This window comes from Ptychodera flava, chromosome 4 (genome assembly GCF_041260155.1).
Source record: "Ptychodera flava strain L36383 chromosome 4, AS_Pfla_20210202, whole genome shotgun sequence".
Classification (NCBI taxonomy): domain Eukaryota; kingdom Metazoa; phylum Hemichordata; class Enteropneusta; family Ptychoderidae; genus Ptychodera; species Ptychodera flava.
Window position 1 is genome coordinate 26,492,618 of NC_091931.1, and position 21,207 is coordinate 26,513,824.

General features: G+C 37.0%; 1 protein-coding gene across 1 annotated transcript; it reads left to right on the forward strand.

The window, feature by feature from the left end:
- The first annotated feature begins 379 nt into the window (after positions 1–379).
- LOC139131306 (arylsulfatase B-like) lies at positions 380–9,881 on the forward strand. The gene is made up of 18 exons (XM_070697314.1): positions 380–447; positions 562–634; positions 1,264–1,317; positions 1,662–1,706; positions 2,184–2,301; positions 2,450–2,501; positions 2,821–2,924; positions 3,485–3,588; positions 3,932–4,044; positions 4,666–4,767; positions 4,887–4,950; positions 5,368–5,465; positions 5,587–5,720; positions 6,261–6,319; positions 6,813–6,930; positions 7,595–7,674; positions 7,938–8,027; positions 9,539–9,881. The coding sequence occupies exons 2-18, from the start codon at positions 577–579 to the stop codon at positions 9,781–9,783; spliced, it is 1,638 nt and encodes a 545-aa protein (XP_070553415.1). The 5' UTR covers positions 380–447; positions 562–576; the 3' UTR covers positions 9,784–9,881.
- Positions 9,882–21,207: the final 11,326 nt, after the last annotated feature.

A 21,207-nucleotide genomic window follows, 5' to 3' on the forward strand; every position in this document is an offset into this window, starting at 1 on the left:
TCAGGGTAGTATAGAAAATTGTTGCCAACAATTATACTTTCGAATAGACTGTGTATGATAAAACTTTAAAACGAACACTTCGTTCACTTTATTGCACCATCGGCTTGGCTTCTTTGAGTTTTTAAATATCAGACATATTTTTGTGTCTTTGACCAGATTTTCAACAAATTTAAAAACAGAGAATTAACTCATATCTGACTGTCGATGGAAGCTATTCCGAAACAATAAATCATGTCAAAGTACAGAATGTGCGTCATTGTTTTAGCAAAAAGTATCATTAATAGGAAATCGTTTCCGGTTAATGTGGACGATTCTGATTCGCTGGTAACAGAGGGAGGCTGAGCTCTGTTGGAGTCCCTTTATCAATAAAAAAGGCGCGCACCGCTCGATACACCGAAAGTTCTGAGGAGAAAGTGAAGCTTTCCCCGATTCTCTTCTCATCAGAAGGTAGGACGATATTTTCCTTACATTTGTTAGCTGCCCGATTTGTTGCGTGCGGCGGTGCCACGCTATTCAATGTATACGTACTAAAACGACATCGTTGTGATTATCTTCAAACAGTTTGCTGATCTAAAGATGAAGTTTTCGATAGTTTTCGCTGCCGTGCTTTTAGGTGTGGTCTGCGGATTCCCGGGTGAGTTTTACATTTGTCTTTTAATCGCGACGTGCATATGCATATATACTGCTTCTCCAAATCGAAATAGTCGACATCAGCATTTCCTATTATTGTCTTGTAGACAAACGGGGTCTTTCTTGTAGTAATAGAGATAAACTATGTAGCTAAGTAGACAAACGATCATCTTGGAAGATCATACTGGATATTTGTCGTTCAGTTATCCTAGATCGTGCAACAAATTTAGCGGGAATATCACAACAACCCAACTGAAGTCGCTAGTGAATTTGAATAACTGTCGTGTTTACGGCTGTGCGATTCTTCAGGATTAAAGGCAACAGCTTCAGAAGGCGCATGTAGCTTCTGGTCATTTGATAGATATGAATTCAATAGCTTCTGATAGTTTTGTAAGATTTTCGCCATCCATTGTTCCATTGAAGGAAATTTACAAAACCTCTCAGTTTACTGAATCGTTTCCTTCCCTCTTCAAGTCAGAGACAATCGGTCGTCACACCGCATAATAGACTGAAAGTGATCGCACTTGTGAATAAATATACAGAAAAAAGAGCCTCTGATCACAACTCACTTCATGTATCCCTGTCTGTGTGAGTCACCAGATAATGTTAAACAACCGTGTTTTTCCCCCACAGAGAGACATGCTCGTAGTTCTTCATCAAGTGGCTCTTCAAGCGGTTCATCAGAAAGTAAGCAATACGCTACTCTCCTCCCTCTTCTTGTCTTGGCCAACAGTTATAGTAGCCAGTCATCTTTTTAGATAAAGCAACTGCTGTATATATTCCCAAGACTCGCAATCTTACGTTATGTAACAATATACAAAACCAAAGAGCCGAAGTATATGTTTGGCAACGACGTGATGGAAGTTGTCTCCTACATCATAGTCTGTACTGTGAAATCTTGCTTATTTAGTAATTTTTGTGGATTAAACACTCGTAACCTCGGCTCGATTTTGAATAACTATCTCAGCATACCATACTTCTGATTATGTTATTCATTGAGGATTCATTTTCAACTCAATGTTCCTTTGCAGAGAAAAAACAGCCACACATTGTGTTTCTGCTTTCTGACAATTCTGGTAAGTTCTGATCTGGTAAGTTCTATCATCTAACAACATTTCATATTGTCATAAGATATTTGAATGAACACAAACATTCCAACGTCATCGATGCCCTAAAATGTTATTGCAATGATTCAGTGCTCAAGCCATAATTAGTTTAGTTTTGAATATTTTCTATAGTATGTTCAGTTTATATGCACGTACAATTACTTGTTACTTGTTAACGTTTTAAATTCATCTGATTAGAAAATGGTATTACTGCTTATAAACTCTGAAAGGTTAAATAATTATTTTGTCAAAAAATCGTATCTAATTATTTGTTAACAATACGTCTCAACTTTCCTTGAATCAATTCGTCGTAAAATAACTAGCCCCTTTACAGCAACAGTCTCTAAAGAGAACCTATGCTTGCGCTGCTAGCACTCTTTGTACTAGCATGTACGTATTGAACCTCGCGTTACGTAGAGCATTAATTCAAGATTAATTTTCGTCTAGGCTGGGCTGACGTTGAATGGAATGACCAAGTGGGTGTGATGCAAACTCCAAATATGAACGACCTGGCGAGAAATGGCGTTATTTTGAACCAGACATACGTGCAACCAGTGTGTACGCCGTAAGTATACACAAGACAAACAGTATCACAATTCCCTGGTCCGAAAAAAGATACAATCAAGGCTACTTAGAGGCTTAAACACGATGATATCATCTAATAATGCTATAGGAACAATGTAACTTTGTTCACTTTCATCTTGTTTCTGCAGTACAAGAGCGGCATTCATGACAGGTTACTATCCGTTCAGATACGGCTTAGGCGTAAGTATAACGACATGCTTTTAAACAAATATCAAATACTGTTTCCCTCCTTAATTCATTATAAAGTGGATTAAATAAAAAACATAGTCGGAAGAGGGCGATAGTTTAATGGAAAATTCAGGATGATTATTGTAGTTGAAATTATTTGATTTCGTCATTCAATTAATTAATTAATTAATTAATTAATTAATTAATTAATTAATTAATTAATTAATTAATTAATTAATTAATTAATTAATTAATTTGTTCATTTAAACATACTCATTCGTTTATTAATTAATTAATTAATCTATTTATTTATCTTCTTTACTTGCTGAAGCATGCCATGATTATGCCTGCCCAGCCAAGTTATTTGTCCAGGGAGTACAAACTCTTGCCAGAATATCTCAAGGAACTTGGATATATGAACTACATGGTGGGGAAGTAAGTACGTTTTAATTCAACCAATATGAAAGTGGTTTAGTTTGAAGCACCACAAGCAGTCTCTCTTATACCATTTTACATCATTCACTCTGTCATGTTCACACGCAACAATATCGATAAGCTATCACTGAATAATGTACCCAAAGCGAAGACAGCAATCATTATTTTGAACACCGTAATTGCTGTCGAGCGCTCTCGAGACTTCGTTAGCTAACTGATCCCGCACACCTAACCTTACAGATCAATTACATAAGACCACAGACAAAGAGAAACAGTAGTGTTTCTCCTTGTCTGTGATAAGCATCAAGCATGATTTTGCTTTCTATATCTGACGATATTTTCCTGTAATTTGAGGTGACAACATAGCTGAGCCATTTTAATGGCTAACTTATTTGCTCTGCAAATTAGTTATCATGTGAGTTCGAATCCGATTGAGTTTTATGCTGGTACTCTGAAATGGCTTACGCATTTCCTTGAAGGCATATCATAAACAATGTTATCACTCACAAATTGTCAGGTTCTCGAATGAAAACGCTTTCTCTTCTACCTTCCTATGACAGGTGGCATCTTGGATTTTGTCGTTGGGATGTTACACCGACAAATCGTGGATTTGACTCGTTTTACGGAATATATAATCCATTGATTGATTACTACTCTCAAACAGGTAGGAAACTCCCTCTTTAATTGATGATAGCTTTAGTAATGGTGGTGGTAGTAATTGTGGCTGAATAAGGCAAAGAGAGTTAAAAACTTATCGACTTGACGTTTTCAGAAGTTTGCTTCTGCTGTCGCATAATTCAAAGGGGAGATCTTTCCAACTGAACTATGGTAAATCTCAGTTATTCGTGTTGTGATGAAATACATTGTATTCCACTACTGCCGGGGCATTAAACGGCCAAGGTAGAATGGGATTGAAAATGAAAAAGGCCATCATAGTGTCATTTTCCGAATTCAAAATAGAATGAACTCAAACAAAAAACTCATACTTTCATGTATCCTTGGCCCAGTGTCGATCTTTGATCCCGTGAAACAGTTGTTTGGACAGGACCCAGGGGAGACAGGACTCGATTTCCAGGATAACACGGGAACAATGTTCCACCACCAAGGAACCCATGCTAGCGTAAGTAAATACATAATCAGTAATAATCTCGATGTTATGCTGGTGAAGTTTTCGTCAAATTTCACATGTTCACTGCTGCCCTCGCGAGAGGCGTAATAACAGATATTCACTTTCACAAAACATATACCACGACAGAACAATTCTGCAAACTCATTCGAAGAAAAGCAACACAGAAAGAGTAGCTGGTCCTTATGATCTTAATGGTTTACCACGTGTAGCACTGATCACGATTGCATTGTGCGTCCAAGGTGTCGAATATGAACCTTTTATTAGTCTGCAATTATAAGCGAAGCACGTGTACAATCATGTAACGCTTGGTCGTCTTAGGGTGATATATAGAGGGTGCCACGTTCAGGACGGAATAGGTGCATTCTTCAGTCTAGAAGTTCCTGATATCGCTTCATCATTTGCTAAAAATAGATGTATCTTCCTGTAATAGCTTTTTCTGCGATTTATACTGTTTACATTTGTCGTTGTTTAGTTTTGTCCTTCGTTGTTTGATTCGTGTAGACATTACATTAAAAGAGCACATATGACGTTCAATGTTATCTATTCTTTTCAAAATGAATAACAATTGTTGACCTGCATGATTTACCGCCATCACACTATCTCATATTACAGGAACACACTGGTAAACGAGCCGTGGAGCTGATAAAAAATCATAATCCAGACGTACCAATGTTCCTGTACATGAGTTTCCTACTGCCCCACTTCCCATTCCAGGTGAGTTCCATTAATCTATGGGTTCTTCCCTTGGCAAGAACTATGATGAGATATGTTCGCTGTGTTCGTAATATGAAGAGGGACATTTCAAAAAGAGTCTTTCCGCTTGTTCCTTTTAGGCACCGGACCGCTACACGAATATGTATGCTCCGCTACCAGTGCCTGGTCTCCAAACATACCGTGGTAAGTATGGTTCTTAGTCACAAAGTACAAACTAGACATCAGTCTGATCTTATGTTGTCCTGTAGATATGTTTTGAGTGATGTGATTAGCAAATAGGGTGGTCTTTCTTTCTTCATATTGCCTTATCAAAGCTTTGTCAATAAAATCAAAACAGGTTAAAAAGCAAAGCCAATGCGGACCAAACATGCGCTTGTCTTGCAAAGAAATGGAGCTTAGCCATATATTTTGCTGACAGTGTGTGCAAAGAGGTATTTTGCCTGTATCGCAAATACATGTAATCCTGAGGGGTGACATCAAAACAAAGAAATCGATGAATCTGGCAAACAGCCGGATAATTAGGCAGGTAAATACACCGCTTAGAACACGCACACTCGCAAACGCTAGGTAACACGATATACTTTCCCATTGTCATTTTAGGAATGATTTCTATGCTCGATGAGGCGATTGGCAACATAACAAAGGCACTAAAGGATAACGACATGTACGAAGATACAGTCATCGTGTACCTCAGTGATGTAAGTAAATATATCTCAGCATTTGCTCAACTGCCTTTGACCTAACAATGACACACCTGCATTACTACTCTAATATCTCCGAGTCTCATAAACCTCTGTTTCACCGACGATCATATTGCAGAATGGTGGTCCATGGTTTTTCGGCTCCCAGTGGCCACTGCGTGGTGCTGGAGGAAGTCCGTTTGAGGGTGGAGTGAGGTCAACCGCCTTTGTGCACAGTCCGTTGCTGAAGAAGACAGGATACGTAAATAACGAGTGAGAATTTCGAGGTTTTTTGTACCTGATAACCGTGGAGCAGAGCAGTGTTTAAAATTTAGTCTACATTTTAATATTTTAGTGTTGTTTCTATATCTTCCATTCTTTCATTGTCGATGCAGTGACTGTTTATTCCTGGACACAATCACATTTAAGCGATTGTTATAGCTTATTGTGAATTTAGTTGTCAGAGAAATCATTTGCATTTATAGGAACCATGGTAACAAATATACAGCTACTGTGCGTAATACTATTCTTCACCACGAAGTCTTTCAATTCTGAGTGTCCAATAAGAATATATAATATCCCATACAGTAATATTTTGACATGTTTCTCTTGATTTTGTTGCTGGACATACTATCTTTGAGTCTTTAAAATCGTGGACATTTGACGTGTACATGTATATGTTTTACTTTGAAGGTAGTTCAAAAATATTTTTCGAATGTATTCGGGAAGATTACTTCTAGCGACCTGTTTTAAACGTGTCGTGAAAAAATACTTCGCCAACTTTGCTTCTGTTATTTTATGATTTTGCTGTAGATTGATCCACATCACAGATTTCCACCCAACGCTATTATCTTTGGCAGGAGGAGATCCAGGTAAGTATAGGGGACATTGCCCTCTCTTAAAAAACCGAAGGTATAATCCAGACATGGCTCGCAAATGATTCTCACGTTTGGGACTGGTTATAGGAAATAATATTTTTAAGTCAGGAGATTGTCGCTGTGCAATCAATTGGGAATATCAAGGGGCATTATTGTTTGGGGGTGTGCAGCAATACTTTTTCAAACGGTAGACTACTTCTGCATCACACTGCATAACCCCTTTGCCAACCGCTTGTCTCCCATTTGAAACATCGATATCCCATGCAGTCTTATTATATTGTAACCCATTAATCGAGACTCGATTTGAAAGTGATGTACCGCTATATACAATGTGAAGTCAGACGCTTAGCTTGATTTCGTTTCGACAGACTTGAAGTGTACAAAGTGAGCAATATAAGATAAATGAAAACTGACAATAACACTGCTCAAAACTAAGACAGGCCGCATAAAACTCGGGTTTTTCGTTTCTTTCAAATGTCATCCGAAGATCCTAACATGGATGGTATGGATGTTTGGGAAACCATATCGGAGGACAAGTCATCACCAAGAACCACGGCGTTGTTGCACTACGACACACATCCCGTTAGTCCCTGCACCAGCATTAGGTAGGTCATCAGTATAGCTACAGTCAGACGACCACCAAATGTAAATAGTTTGTTGAACTTCGTTTCCTATAAGTTATCTGTTAATGTTGGGATGATAAAGGGCATAGCATTTATATCCTTTGGTATCACTATGGGAAGTGCAAGTTTAGCAACTTTTTCCTATTCAGTGAGAATTTTCGGACACACACAAAAAGTGAAGGGGTGTCGACAAGCATGGGCAAGGCTACTGGTTACAAACTTCTTTCTTTTCGGTCTGATGCAAAATGAACAAACGTTGTACAAGTCAAAACCATAAGGATTTCCCTATACAGTAGTCATCATGACTGGTCTGCAGCGTACAAATAATCACCCCTTCACCGTAATTGTTTGGCCTAAACCCATTCAAATTTGTTATCAATGGCGATTGTGGACCTGTTTACATGAAATTAGGGTGGACAGCTGATGGAGAAACTGTGACCATATACGAGGAAAGTCTGTTGGGTTGATGAAAACTGATTGTCATTCGATCAAAAGTGGCCTCTACCGAAGGTCACATGCATTGTTTGGGAAAATCGAAGGGGAGTTGAATGTGACGCTGATATGTGAATGTAGGCTACCTACCACTATGTCACTGCAATTATGGCCCTTATTCTTATTGTTCTATTCTTATTTTGATCGATTTTAGGGTCGGACGTTATAAGATTATTGATGGAAGATATGACGTCGTGAGGAATATCACCTTCAATGTTGATAACTTACCGTCGGGTAAGAAAGAAGCACGCTGATAATTTTATTTTTCATGAACGTTATGATCATAATGATACTGAACTCTCGAAAGTCACCACTGTATGATGTTTAACATTTGATGAAAACGTCAATGTTATTCATTTGATCATCGAGCACAGTCAACTTTTCGTCCCCTTTTTTACACCGCAGTGACGTATACCACTGCGTATTTTTGTAAATCAAAAAAAAAATCAAAAATAACCATGGATTGTTTTGACGGTTGCTTATGCTTAACACCACAGATTCATGGTTTCCGCCACCTGAATTACAGAATCCCGATGTGCCGAACGTTGTGGCGCCAAAGGTTGGAACACAGCTTTTCGACATAGAAGGTATTGTGATCTTGATTTCGTCTCGTCTCGGACAAACCTAACCAACTGTTGTATTTCAAAGTTACTGTAATAAGCACTACCAAAGATAAACTTGTCTTCCGCAGAGCGGTATATAGCATTCGCTGCAGTTTCAATGACACTGCGTGGAATACTTTTGAATCATTTTATTCAATACGTAGCTTCGTTTTTGCATTTTAAAATCAAAACTGTCTTGCTGTTGCTACAAGAGCTGTACAATTTTGTGTTCATTTTATATCATCTGAATGATAAAACACAGGGTCATGTAAAATGAGTTTTCTCCACTTTTCTTCATCAAATTCTAATTGCTGATCCAGAATGTATATGCTCCTATATTTGTTTTTGGTAATTTCCAAATAATTATCTAATTTTAGATGTGTTTAAATTTGGGTATCCCGATTCTGGTACAGAAAGTGTGCGTGGCGGTTCTTGTCGAGTGGACAGTAGCAATTGAAGTACAAATCTAGAGAGCCTGAAATGCAAAAAGAAACGCATTCTTCTGTTATATGCCTCTGTCTAAATAAAAAAATAATACAAATTTTTATCGCTTAATCGTAAAGTGTTTACCTAAGTTACTGGTGCAAAATATTCTACAATCAACTTTGAAAGAAATCGAATATAACGAATTGACTCGTAAAGCCATAGTTGGTCGTATTGCACACTAAATAGACCTGTGCAACTATGCGTCATACTCCTTTGCATATCTATCACTTTTTGAATACATATGTCAGATATGTATGATTTGTAAGATGTAAACATTTATTGCCTACAAATTAATTCCAAATTAAAATAATATGAATTTGAATGAGTAAAACCCACTGAATAGTTTTGTAACGAGCTTGAAAAAATCTGCTGATTCGGCTCAAAGTGTGGAAAAATTGTGACTAAATGTCCGCTTTACAGCCATACTGTGAAGAAAATTGACTTACATATATACTGTATGTAATGGTATATTTGAGTATTGCATATACTCTAACTTAATTTGTTTCATTCACGGCTGAATGAAGACTTAGGATGTAAAGAAACTGAAACATAGCCACAGTCAAAAACATTGTATCATAAAGACAAAGAGAACTGCAATGCCACAAAGGTGACATTGTACATAAGTTTCATATTAAATAATGTGAGAGCTCTGTATAGTAATTCATCCATATGCCGATATGTGAACATTGACATGAAATATTTTATCTCCGATAGTTTCTCAGTCATCCAGGTTGCAACCAAGTGTTATTAATTGGCCTTTGCATACTAAGCCAAAATACTTACTATACAAAATACAAAGCACACTTTCGTTGAATATAAAATTGTCGGGCATGACTAAAATATTTACAGAAATACACCTTTATTTGAGATGCATCTAAAACATTACGAAGTCTTTAGCTGTGTATGCAACTCGGGAGTTACTGTTGAGATATCTCGCCAGTTTGAAAGCATATCCTCTAAGTTACATTCGCTGAAAAAAAAACTTACAACCTAAAATATTTCTCTTTAAGCTGACCCACGTGAAATCAACAACTTGGCAGACAGTATGCCAGAGAAGGTTACAGAACTGCTCCAGATAGCGGAAGACATAACAGTAGGGCACCGGAACCCTTCTATCCATTCAACGACGCCGACGTTGCCAATCCCAACATCTTCTTCAACGGCACCTGGACACCAGGATGGTGTTAGAAATCATTGTTATGAAGCTATGAAGTACACAACTATAACTCCTTATACCGTAGAACCTGCATTTTAGTTCTCTTGAAGTGAGATTGTTTAGGCATAGATATCTTTCTAACGGATTCTTAATTCTGAATCTTTAAATAATCAAATAAAGTCGATAATGGATGCTAATACTGGTTGCACTGGCTCCTGATCTGTCTATCTTTAATACGGGTATTCTCTTTGAGTACTCACATACAAACTGTTGTGGTGCCGGAAACTTAATGATGGAAGTACTTTCAAAGAACGTAGAACATTATGTGAGAACACCTCGGCATTTCCTCTTGAGCAGACTAGCATTTTTGGCACTACGAGCTGGTAGATAAGTATGATGTCCCTCTTCGATGAATGATCGCTGAGGGCATTGGTTACATTGGGCCTTAGTTGGTGACCACTACCTATTTGACTTACAGATTGATATATGGCGGGTACCACATTTTGACAGCAAGCGCTTATTATTTTCGAAACACCTGACATCATTTCTTGGTCGTTTTGCCGGGGGTCCATATATCTTTCCTTAGCGGATTTGACTTTGCTGTGTGTGCCGGTACTTTGCTGTCTGTTCTGTGCTGTTTTGTGTCTGTGTTTGTAATAACTCACCATATTTAAGCGAGTTTCACCTAGTATTATCTGATTCTGGATGGGTATGATTGTGATTATTCATTGCCTCGCTTCTTTTAGAATCCATAAAAGGTGCAAAGCATTTTGATACAATGAGTTTACCGTTGCTTAAGGTAGTATGCACCTCGAAAGTGAAAGACTTAAACTTTTGCTCTAACTTTCCTCAAGGGATCTTTCAATCATTCTCTTTCAAAATCAAGAATAAAAATAGGGGGTCACCGTGCAAATTTTTGTACTAGAGAAACAAATTATCCAAGTTTTACCGATATTAGATATTCAAAATGGCCGCCATCCCTGTGTTAACTCTAATGAGACAATAAAAATTTTCGAATTTCGAAAAACTAAGCCGGTGAAAAGTTTTCTTTTACCAACAGCTTTAAGATGAACCCCCACATGTGGTATATCAGAAGAAAATTGTAAAAGTTTGAGAGTCCGAATGTCTGTCCCTGAGGTACGTTCTACCTTAAGCAAATAAACCAGGAGTTGGTAACACATTACTTTGGAAATTACGCGGCACGACACTAGCATGTTTTATACATGTGACTTAAGCGCTGACAAGTTCAGTGTCATCGGGCTCAAACTATGATGTTGCAGATTAAAGGTAGTGTGCGCCTCGAAAGTGAAAGATTTAAACCTTTTCCTGAAACTTTCCTCAGCGAAACTTTCAACCATTCTCTTACCAAACCAAACCAACAATACAAATCAGAGGTCACCGAAGGAAGTATGGTACTAGAGAAACGAATAACATGACATTTACCTAAATGTGAAATTCAAATTGGCCACCATCCCTGTTGACTCTATGGGGAAAAGTTAAATTTTCAGTTTTCGAAAACTAAGACGATGGAAATATTTCTTAATCCAACACCTTTAAAATGAACCCCCCCTAAAACAATTAAATTTGGTCATAGTAATCGATAATAACTGATATTCCTGCTGTCTATGATGGATGCTTGCTACGAAGAATATCCAAACTTCTCCAAAATTATGGCATGTTTGTATTTCCTTTTCAAAACTTTCATTCGAGATTTCATAGTTTTCTCAGTATCTTGGGAGACCCTGCCTTCACACACGCACGGCCTAGTACCATTCAAGAAGTCATAAAGTTATACAAGAATAGACATGTTATAAATACCAATAACAAACAGAGAAGTGATACTGTCAATAAACCGTGACTTATTAACTCCGTATAATTTTGTCCTCGCTAGCGGAAGTGAATCTTCATATTTTGATAACTTACTTGAAACTGCATGGTGAGGAAAATGAAAGGTCCGGTAGCATCGTTTAATGACATCTGGTATGCTTGACCACAGTCCTGCGGATTGACTTACCTGCAAGCTGACTGGCTTCATCAATATCTTGCTTTGGCAAATTAATAGAGGTGCGCCTTGCCATATATTCTGCAACTGGAGAGATAATAACAGGGTTCCCACCCTTGGCCGGGGTAAAGTGAGCCATAATTTAAAGGTAGATGAAAAAATGCTGATTTGGCATTCTTTCAAAAAGACTTAATTTGACGGCTGTATCAGTTGCTATCTAGCTGTTGTCACAGCGAACCTCATAATGTGCGCAGAGAAGTCCCGAGTCCCTTTCAATTTCTCTTGCAAGATTTCCTCTTTCCTATATGAAAATAACTACCAGCTTTGATAGAAGCTTTGGCGAAGGTTTCCAAGGAGACTTGTCTTCGAATATGCTTATGAAAGAATATAAATGAAAAAATCTACAGCGTTTTCCTATTTTCAATTATTAGGCCAGGAAGTAGAGCACTTGCTGTGAAAATTAAGATAGGATTTGAAACATTGGACGTCACTCAATCTCAAAAGCAGCCATGATAACATTTTCAAATCTTTTTGTTGTATGGTAGGAAACAATGTTTGCAATTTTTCTGTCGTCAATGCATTTTAGCTTTTTCTTTGGTATTGTTGAAATATGTTGCTCAATTGTAGTACATTGATTAATCATTTCATGGCTGAGTATTGAATTTTCAAGACTTAAAAACTGGATTTATGATATACATAAGGCTTCAAGCAGACATGTCTAAAGCAAAGTTATAAAATTATCTTTATCGAGAAAACATACAACACAAGTCATTTTTATGTTACCATAGATGGTAGGAGCAAGGCGTGCTTCTACTCTCTTTGTATAACTAGAAATAGATTAAAGTGGTGATTTTTAGGTTAACCGTTTTAAAGCTTAGTTAAAAGTGAGAATCCAGTAGAGAAAGGCCGGTCTTCAAGTTTTTTTGACAATCCCTACAATCTAGAATCCCTCAAACTATGTCTTTCCTAGCTTCTTTTACGTCGTATGACCAAATCGGAAGAAGTTGAAGGTACAACGTAACGCGCCCCGGGGACACCTATCCTGACTCTCAAAAAATTACAATGATTTTCTGATGTGACACTTGTGGGGGACGCGTTTGAAAGCCCTCGGAGTAAAACAATTTCACCGCCTTACTTTTTGAAGTCAAAAGTGTCATTTTTAGCCTTAGATTTACCGCTTGGATACAGCCGTTTTCAAGTATAGTTAGGTACCCGATAATTAGTTTCTATACTACCGCATGTACACTTTGCACAGAGACGGATATTCCGAATCAAATTTTTTCAGTAATTTTCTGATCTGTACTAGGCTCATTTTGAAGCTCTTGACGTAGATTTACAAACCGTCTCGTTTTCTGTGACAATGGGCAATTCCCTATAGTCAACACAGGAATGGCCACCACTGTGAATTTCAAAAATATATAAATTTAAAAAAATTGATTGCAAGGGTACCAAAGTTTGCCCACTTAGTGACCGTAGTTTTTATTTTGACTTTCAAAGAAAATTGTTGAAAATTTACTTGAGGAAATTTTCGACGTGCATACGACCTTAGTTTTGTTTCTTTAAATGGAGCATGTTTTGTCTGTGATTAATTTTCAAACGAATTGCAAAATTCATGAGTCACTTATTATGTTCATTGATGGATAAATGAAATGCTTATCACAGTTTCCTTGATTAATTATTTTGTCAGTAAAACATGTATCACTCAAAGAGTTTTAACTGAATGTTTCAGACCGACTAGCGAAAGGTGTCGCAATAATGCTGCGGATTATCGTTTTGTATCGGGAGAGTCGAATGCTACGGTACATATAAAGCGCGTACATCCGGTGAAGAATACACTATGTGGACGTTGAGGGAGTACATAAAACTTCTGTTTTCTCCTGCATATACCAATGTTAATTTGATATGATGTAAACTGATAGATTCAGTCGTGTGCGGGCGCTCTGGCGCACTGTAAACTACGATCCTACAAAAGGGTAAAGGTGGCAGTGCGCCGGAGCGACCCCCGCGACCTCACACGACTGAATCTTTCAGTCTAGAAAGCTGATAAATTTCCCACATTGACCACGTGTATTTTGGGGGACCTGAAATATGACGAAACTCAGAAGTAAACAAGAATTGATCTCCTGCGCGTGTAGTTATCAACCTGCAATAACTGGAAAGAAGCCTGGCTCATACTAACCTACAGTAAAATTCAACAATAAGTGTTGTTCCATCCAGTTGGTCTCAGTTTCATTGCAAATTCTGTCAAATCCCAATTTGTTCCTCGTTGCTCGATCGCGAGGTGGCTTCCTTTTTCCAGTACATCAACAGGTGCGTTACTTTACCAATGTAGTTATCTACTAAATCATTCTGACTTACTATTTTAAGATAATATTAATTGTACTCATTTTCAAAGCGAAATCTTTTGCCGAGTATTTTGTCGTTTTGCGCTGTTTATTGCAAACTTAGGCGAGCGGCAAGCTCACTTTTTTTTGACACTTAATGTACAAACTTTACATACAGCCACATCATGCATCATTTGAAAGCTTATTATCTCTAATTCAAGAACATCAACGATTCGGAGCTGCCAAGTAGGGCCATAACCCCCTAATTTACATAATTCACATGGGTACCCAATTTGCATATAAGTGATATAAAATTAAGAAATTCATTGTTAGCTACTCTAAACATACCTTTAAACTACAAAGTATATATCAAACGAAAGGTATTTGCATGTAGAATACAAAATGGATATCCAAAAAGATATTTTAATTGATTTCACTGAAATTTTTTCAGATCTATATTGAAAAAAAACATTTTCCCTTTTGAATAACAATATTTTAAAAATGTTAACACATACAGCTACATCTTACAGCCACATCATACATAATTTGAAAGCTTATTATATCTACTTGAAGAAAATAGACAATATTTAGCTGTCAAGTACCGCCGTACCCCTAGTTTACATAAATCACAGGGTACTAAATTTGCATAAATACGATATAATATTAGAAATGTATTATTGACTACTCTGAACATACTTTGTAAATTATCGAGTGATGTATCAAATGAAAAGTATTTGCATGTAGAATGCTTAACGGATATCCAAGTTCATGCAACCTTGTTAAACGCGAAACATAACGATACATTAGAACAATAATGCAACAGCAAGACAGAACAAAATACAAGATATTTTCGAGAAAAAATGAAATGCGACAAAACGATTCGAAATCTTGTTTAATTATTACTAACTTTGGAACAATCGGGTGACATTTAAATGCTATTAAATTACATTAAATTACTTTGGAAACCTTGGAATTGTAAAAAGTAAAAGGGAACCATAACATTGTAAGGTTCCCCTATAAGCAGATCAAAAACTTTCAATGCTCCTCTACAATCTCCCAAAATTTCCGAATCCACCACGAATTCCTCAGCCCCTTACCGTTATTCTTGAGCGTAGCCTAATCACATATATAAGAAACAGAAATATAAGCGTTACGATTATGTCAAACTTCACAAAACCTTCAATAGCCCGATCTCAGATCTCAGACATATACACAGCCGAACGGTAGACATTCTAGTTCCCTACTTGAACAAACTGAACCTCAGTCGATCAATTTGATTGGTAACACGTACAATCATTCAATCTGTGCACACGTTTCATCAACCGAAAATGAATTTTTTAGAGACTGATGAAGACAACTCTATTCTCGAAAGGTAGCATCAAAGGATCGCAGTGTCACATTAGTCTTGCCACCCCAAAGGGCAGGACACTTATATTAGGGGTACGTCTCGCTATGGCAAATCAACACTTTACATAAAACAGCCACACATAACATACACTTACAATATACACAATATTATACACAAAATTCAAGATATGAAAGATGTGTGGAGTTGCCTTCTCTTATTGCATGTCACCAATTGTGTCTGCTGTCAAATTAATCTTCTCTGTACAGAAGTTTGTTCCTGCCAAGGCAGCGATAACCGTGGCAACCCTTTTACTCATGACAATGCTGGTGAAAAGAAGATGATGATTAATTTCTAGAATTACTAGATTGACTGGAAATGAATGACACTATATCGCCATGAATGATTTGGATCATGAATCATGCCATTACTTTGATTGCAGCTTACTCTGACACATTGTTTCGACTGCAGAGTTACTTTTCAACGACTACAATTGAGTCGTGCATGTGGATCTTTCTTTATGTTTGTACTTAATAGTAATTAGTGATATTTTCCCAACACATCTTTACGAAATAATGTTGGTGTTCAAATCATTTACCATATATGTTAAAATCAAAATTAATGTATATATATATATATATATATATATATATATATATATATATATATATATATATATATAATATCCTGTCGTCATGGTTACAACATTACAAGATAATGTTTGTATTCTTGAGAAACACTAAGAAGTTTCCATATGCTATGAATGGCTAATGAGAGGCATGTTTGGAGAAACAGCCTCTGACCTATAAGGCTAGAAATCGGTATCGGATAACATTGCAAACAAGAAAAGGTGTTCATATTTTTAAAACACACATTCAACAAAAAAGTAATCATTTTCAGAACTCATTTTTGCTGTTTGTTCCCCATGTTCTATGCAATTTTTTCACTTCATAATGCTTGTGGTTGCATTGATACTCTTGTTATTTTTTTTAAATACCGTTATTCAAAAGGGAAAATATTTTTTTCAATAGAGATATGAAAATATTTCAGCAAAGTCACTTTTAATATATCTTTTTATATTTTTTTATATCAAATTTGTGTTCTTCATGCAAATACCATTCACTTGATATATCACTGGATAGTGTAAAAGTATGTTTAGAATAGTTAACAATGAATTTTCTAATTTTACATCGCATCTATGCAAATTGCTTACCCGTGTAAATTATTCAAATTAAGGGCTACGGCCTTACTTGATAGTTCAACATTGTCAATTTCTTCAATTAGAGATAATAAGCTTTCAAATGACGTATGATGTGGCTGAAAAATGTGGCTGTATGTGTTAAAAGTTTTAAAATATTGTTATTCAAAGGGGGAAATACTTTTTCAACATAGATATGAAAATATTTCAGTGAAATACATCAAAATATCTATTTCAATATCCATTTTATATTCTACATGCAAATACCTTCAACTTGATATATCACAGGGTAGTTTAAAATTATGTTTAGAGAAGTTAACAAAAAAAATTCTAATATTATATCGCATTTATGCAAAATGGACATGCGTGTGAATTATGCAAATTAGCGACACCAAGGACTGCTGAGCCCTATACAATATTAGGTCAACAAGCATTCACTCCAAAGGAACACCGTTTACATAGATTTAAATAGTGAAAGTGAATGATCAAGAATCATCCATCTACATTATCTGATATCTCAAAAAAGATCACTGCCCTCATGTTCCTCCCTGTCATTGAATTCTGGATCACATGATTGATAGTCAGAAACAGATCGGGGTTAGTAATATTTTTGAGTCACTAGTTCCCGAACTACTAGCCAAAATATTTACTAGCCCAGCCTAGGTTTCCACTAGCCCGCCAGTGACTTGTTAAATCTTTCCATTGAGCTTCATGGTTTTACTTCCCGTTCTCAAACTGCAAAATGTTGGGGGAAACTGCGTTCTGGTGTGAAGATTTTTGCCTATAAAATTAACGAAACTTTGAACCAAAAAATATGGCAAGATACCAATAATTTCTTTTCAGCGTAGTGTATGACCATTCTTTGAGCATACATGATACAATTGTAATGCGGTACCTTTGTGAATCCCTCCAAGGAATTCCCTACTCTACTGTGACAGTGATACCTTTGTGATTCCAAACTACCTCCATGTGAATATCTCGGTGTACACAATGACCCTATGTTCCTTGATACCCATGAAATTATTGCGGCAAGAAATGAAAAAAAAAAACTCGTATCTGGGTAGAAAATTTATTGTTAACTATTCTAAACACACTTTTACACTATCGAGTGATATATCAAATGAATGGTCGCATGCACACACGTCCAAGTGGTATCGATAGCGATGTCCGATGGTACAGTTGACTCCTCGATCGTCAATGTATTGTATGGAAAGCATGGCAGGCTATGATGAGGAGATTATTTGTTGAAAGGAATGGGTGAATTTCAGTGAGGTTTACAAACTCATTACTCTGATAAGCTGACCTTATTGATGAAAGACAGCGATAAATCGTGATAATATAATGTAGAATCAAAATTTAAGCAACCGAACTGCAAGTGAAACGAAACTTCTTTTCGTTATTTTAATCATATGCCCCTCTTCCCAAATAGAAGAGTCCCTTGTCATATTGGCCATGCTGCCATGCGCCAGTAAAGCTTACTTAACGTCGCGACGCGACGGACATGTTCTCTCATGACACGGGTTATTTTATCTCTCACAGCACGATGAATGAATTTCACTTGTGACAATAACGAATTTCATTGCCAAAGTATTTTTATTTTGATCTTTGAAATGTCTCTTTTTTCTATGTTGCAAGGCTTTTTTTCACACTGCACTGTCCATGTACTGAACCCACATGAGTTGAATTTTTTACATAGACGCTTGACATTTTCATGCATAACTTTTGTCTTTTTTGAAGATTAAATCAAGCCGGAATTTATCAGTACTACGTTTTCTTTAGCAAAGAATGGCATAGATTCTTTAAATTTAAACTCGATTGAAGAATTGTAAGTCAGTCGGGCTTGGAAACCGTCCTTGCGTTCCTTTGCTTTTTCGGCAATGAATGTAGTTCTCCATGTTGTTTGATACTGATTGACTTTGCTAATCTCTTAATTTACGCTAGCCCGCCTGGATAGTAGGCGCCAAAAATTACTTGGTTGGCGGAAAAACTGCTGCTGGCCCTAGTGCAGCTGATTTGCACAGTCCTGCAGACTCATAGTCGTTATCTGCATTAAAGCTGTTGTAGGTCTTGACGGAGAACTTTTCATCATTTTAGGACTGACATGTTGCTAAAATTTTCGGCCCTTCCAGAAATCTCTCGGTCTGGGACAGACGTTAATTTCGCACACTGTATCGGACTTCACATTGACACTGTCAAGATCGTGTAGTTTCTGTTAGAGAGATGTAATGGAGATACTGTTTGTTGTGAAGGACATTTGCGCATGAGTACAGTGTCGTGAATTTGGTTAAAATTCCGTATTATACCCAGAAAAACATTAAAGACGTTTAAATTATTTGACATTGATAATCCTTTAGCTGAACGGCAGGCAATACAGTACTTTCCTTGTAGTTTTTTCTGTTGTCTCCCATTAAAGTTTATGTGCCCCGTGCTATATAATAGAATCGTCCGATAGCCGCCGAGTGTCCTGGCAGTATATGATATTTGTGTTAACACTTAAAGGAGCCGTTATTATTTACAGCTGAGGGTCGGAGGAATGTGAGAGGGTCATTCAAACAATTGAAAGCTTCAAAGGCTTTTGCTCAAAACTTGGAGAGGAAAGTGGGGGGCTACTCAATTTTTGGGAAATGTACTGAAGCGTTGAGTGCAGATATGAAATGATACAAAGGTAATAGAAAAGAATGAAAAATGCTACAGAATAAAAAAAGTGAGTAATTTTAGCTTCATTTAGTATATGTATGTAATACATTCCAAAGTCGCATATCTAATAAGTCAGTGACATTTGTCAGTCTACCTGTCTGTCTGTCTGTCTGTCTGTCTGTCTGTCTGTATGTATGTATGTATGTATGTATGTATGTATGTATGTATGTATGTATGTATGTATGTATGTATGTATGTATGTATGTATGTATGTATGTATGTATGTATGTATGTATGTATGTATGTATGTATGTATGTATGTATGTGTGTATGTATGTGTGTGTGTGTGTGTGTATGTGTGGTGTGTGCGTGCGTGCGTGTGTGTGTATGTATGTATGTACGATGGATGGATGGATGGATGGATGGATGGATGTTTGTATGTATGCATGTATGTGTGTATGTGTGTATGAATTGTGACTTATGACTACCATGAATTCCATTGCCAGGTCATTATTTTACTCGACATTGACCTTCGATCTCAGAAAGATTAGTTGTTTCAACATGCAACAAATGCATGTATACACCATGTAAATTGATGATGATACATGATTGACTTCGTGTTGTTAATTTTCCCCTTCTTTTAAGAATTATTTCATAGTCTAATTTCTCGGAACCATTATCTTGGTAGCCTGGATTGTTTAGGCAGTTTAATTTTGCAGAGCGCTAAAAGTAGCGTGTCCGTCAGGCCAGGAAACCATCGCCGTGTTATTTCTTTTTTCGGAATCTCAGCCATATGTTTGATGTCAATAATAATCATTAATTTGTGGTTGAAATAGCCGCAACAACATCGTTTCCTGATTTATGGGCGGATCTACTGGTTTATTAGTTCCTGCTACCGAAGAGTATTGTTTCCATGCTCGGATACCTTTTACAGTAACATACGACACACTTGTCTTGTTAGACACGAGTTGTCGATAACAATTTTTATGATGCATGGCTCGAAATTGAGTTGAATGCTGACTCCGAAATTGCTACTTAGTGATTTTCAAAAAATGACATGTACCTTTTCCCCAATAACTGACTCAACATCAAAGTGTATTCAGTTGTGGAGGCTGCGAAGCAAACGTCGGCGTATTCGCCGGGTATGAGTCAACAACTAATGTAGCGATGATAACACTCTACAGACGATGTGCATGCAGTTCGGACAGTTGTTATCAACGCGACGATGTTTACCAATCATTTCACTCATTTTCGTTCACTTTGCGCATTAAAGTAATAATTCTTTTAAAACATGCTAACCTTGCGGAAGACCAAAATTGAGAGCGAGAGCAAGAGAGACAGAGACACACAGAGAGACAGACACAGACACAGAGAGACACACAGAGAAAGACAGAGAAAGATTTTGAAGACATCCAAATATGCATTCTTTGCGTCCGTTCAGTCACAGTGACCACACTGATTTCCAAGGTGGTTTATCAATGAAGCTGTGACGATTTTGAAGGACCTTACATCGCTAAATAAATTTACTGAACTTGATATCCACTGAGGCCTGCGCGTTGAAGAAAACGTGTCAGACACTAGTTACAATCGAGAAAAGTTGATACGATACTTTCAAAGCTCAAATAAGAACAGAAAAAAGCATTGATCATTGATAATGTCAGGTTCGTAGAAGATTCACAGGCCCGACAATTTCCTGGGTGGAATTTGTCAAAGTCTTCGAAGCGTAGAACATTTGTGTAAATTGCAAAACTTAAATTTGTCTGTGATTTGTGTTGTGCAGTCTTTATTATATTTTGGTGAATAAATACGTAAAACACCTTGAATCTTATCAAGAGAAATACGAAATCTAAACCTCTCTATATCATAAGAGTGTTTATACCTGCACACGTGCTAACTCTTTCCTGTGCGGACAATGGAGAAACATTTTACGATAAAATCAGTGTTCTTCACTCCTTGATTGCAGCTGAGAATGTGTTTTTGCACGTTTTCTTGTAAGACATTAATGATTGTTTTTATA

What these genes read in the sequence shown, in the direction of transcription:
- LOC139131306 (XM_070697314.1), top strand. Translation starts at nt 577, where the DNA reads ATGAAGTTTTCGATAGTTTTCGCTGCCGTGCTTTTAGGTGTGGTCTGC. An exon ending in TTCAAGCGGTTCATCAGAAA is followed by an intron (nt 1,318 to 1,661) that starts GTAAGCAATACG and finishes GTTCCTTTGCAG; the next exon opens with AGAAAAAACAGCCACACATT. An exon ending in TGTTGATAACTTACCGTCGG is followed by an intron (nt 7,675 to 7,937) that starts GTAAGAAAGAAG and finishes TTAACACCACAG; the next exon opens with ATTCATGGTTTCCGCCACCT.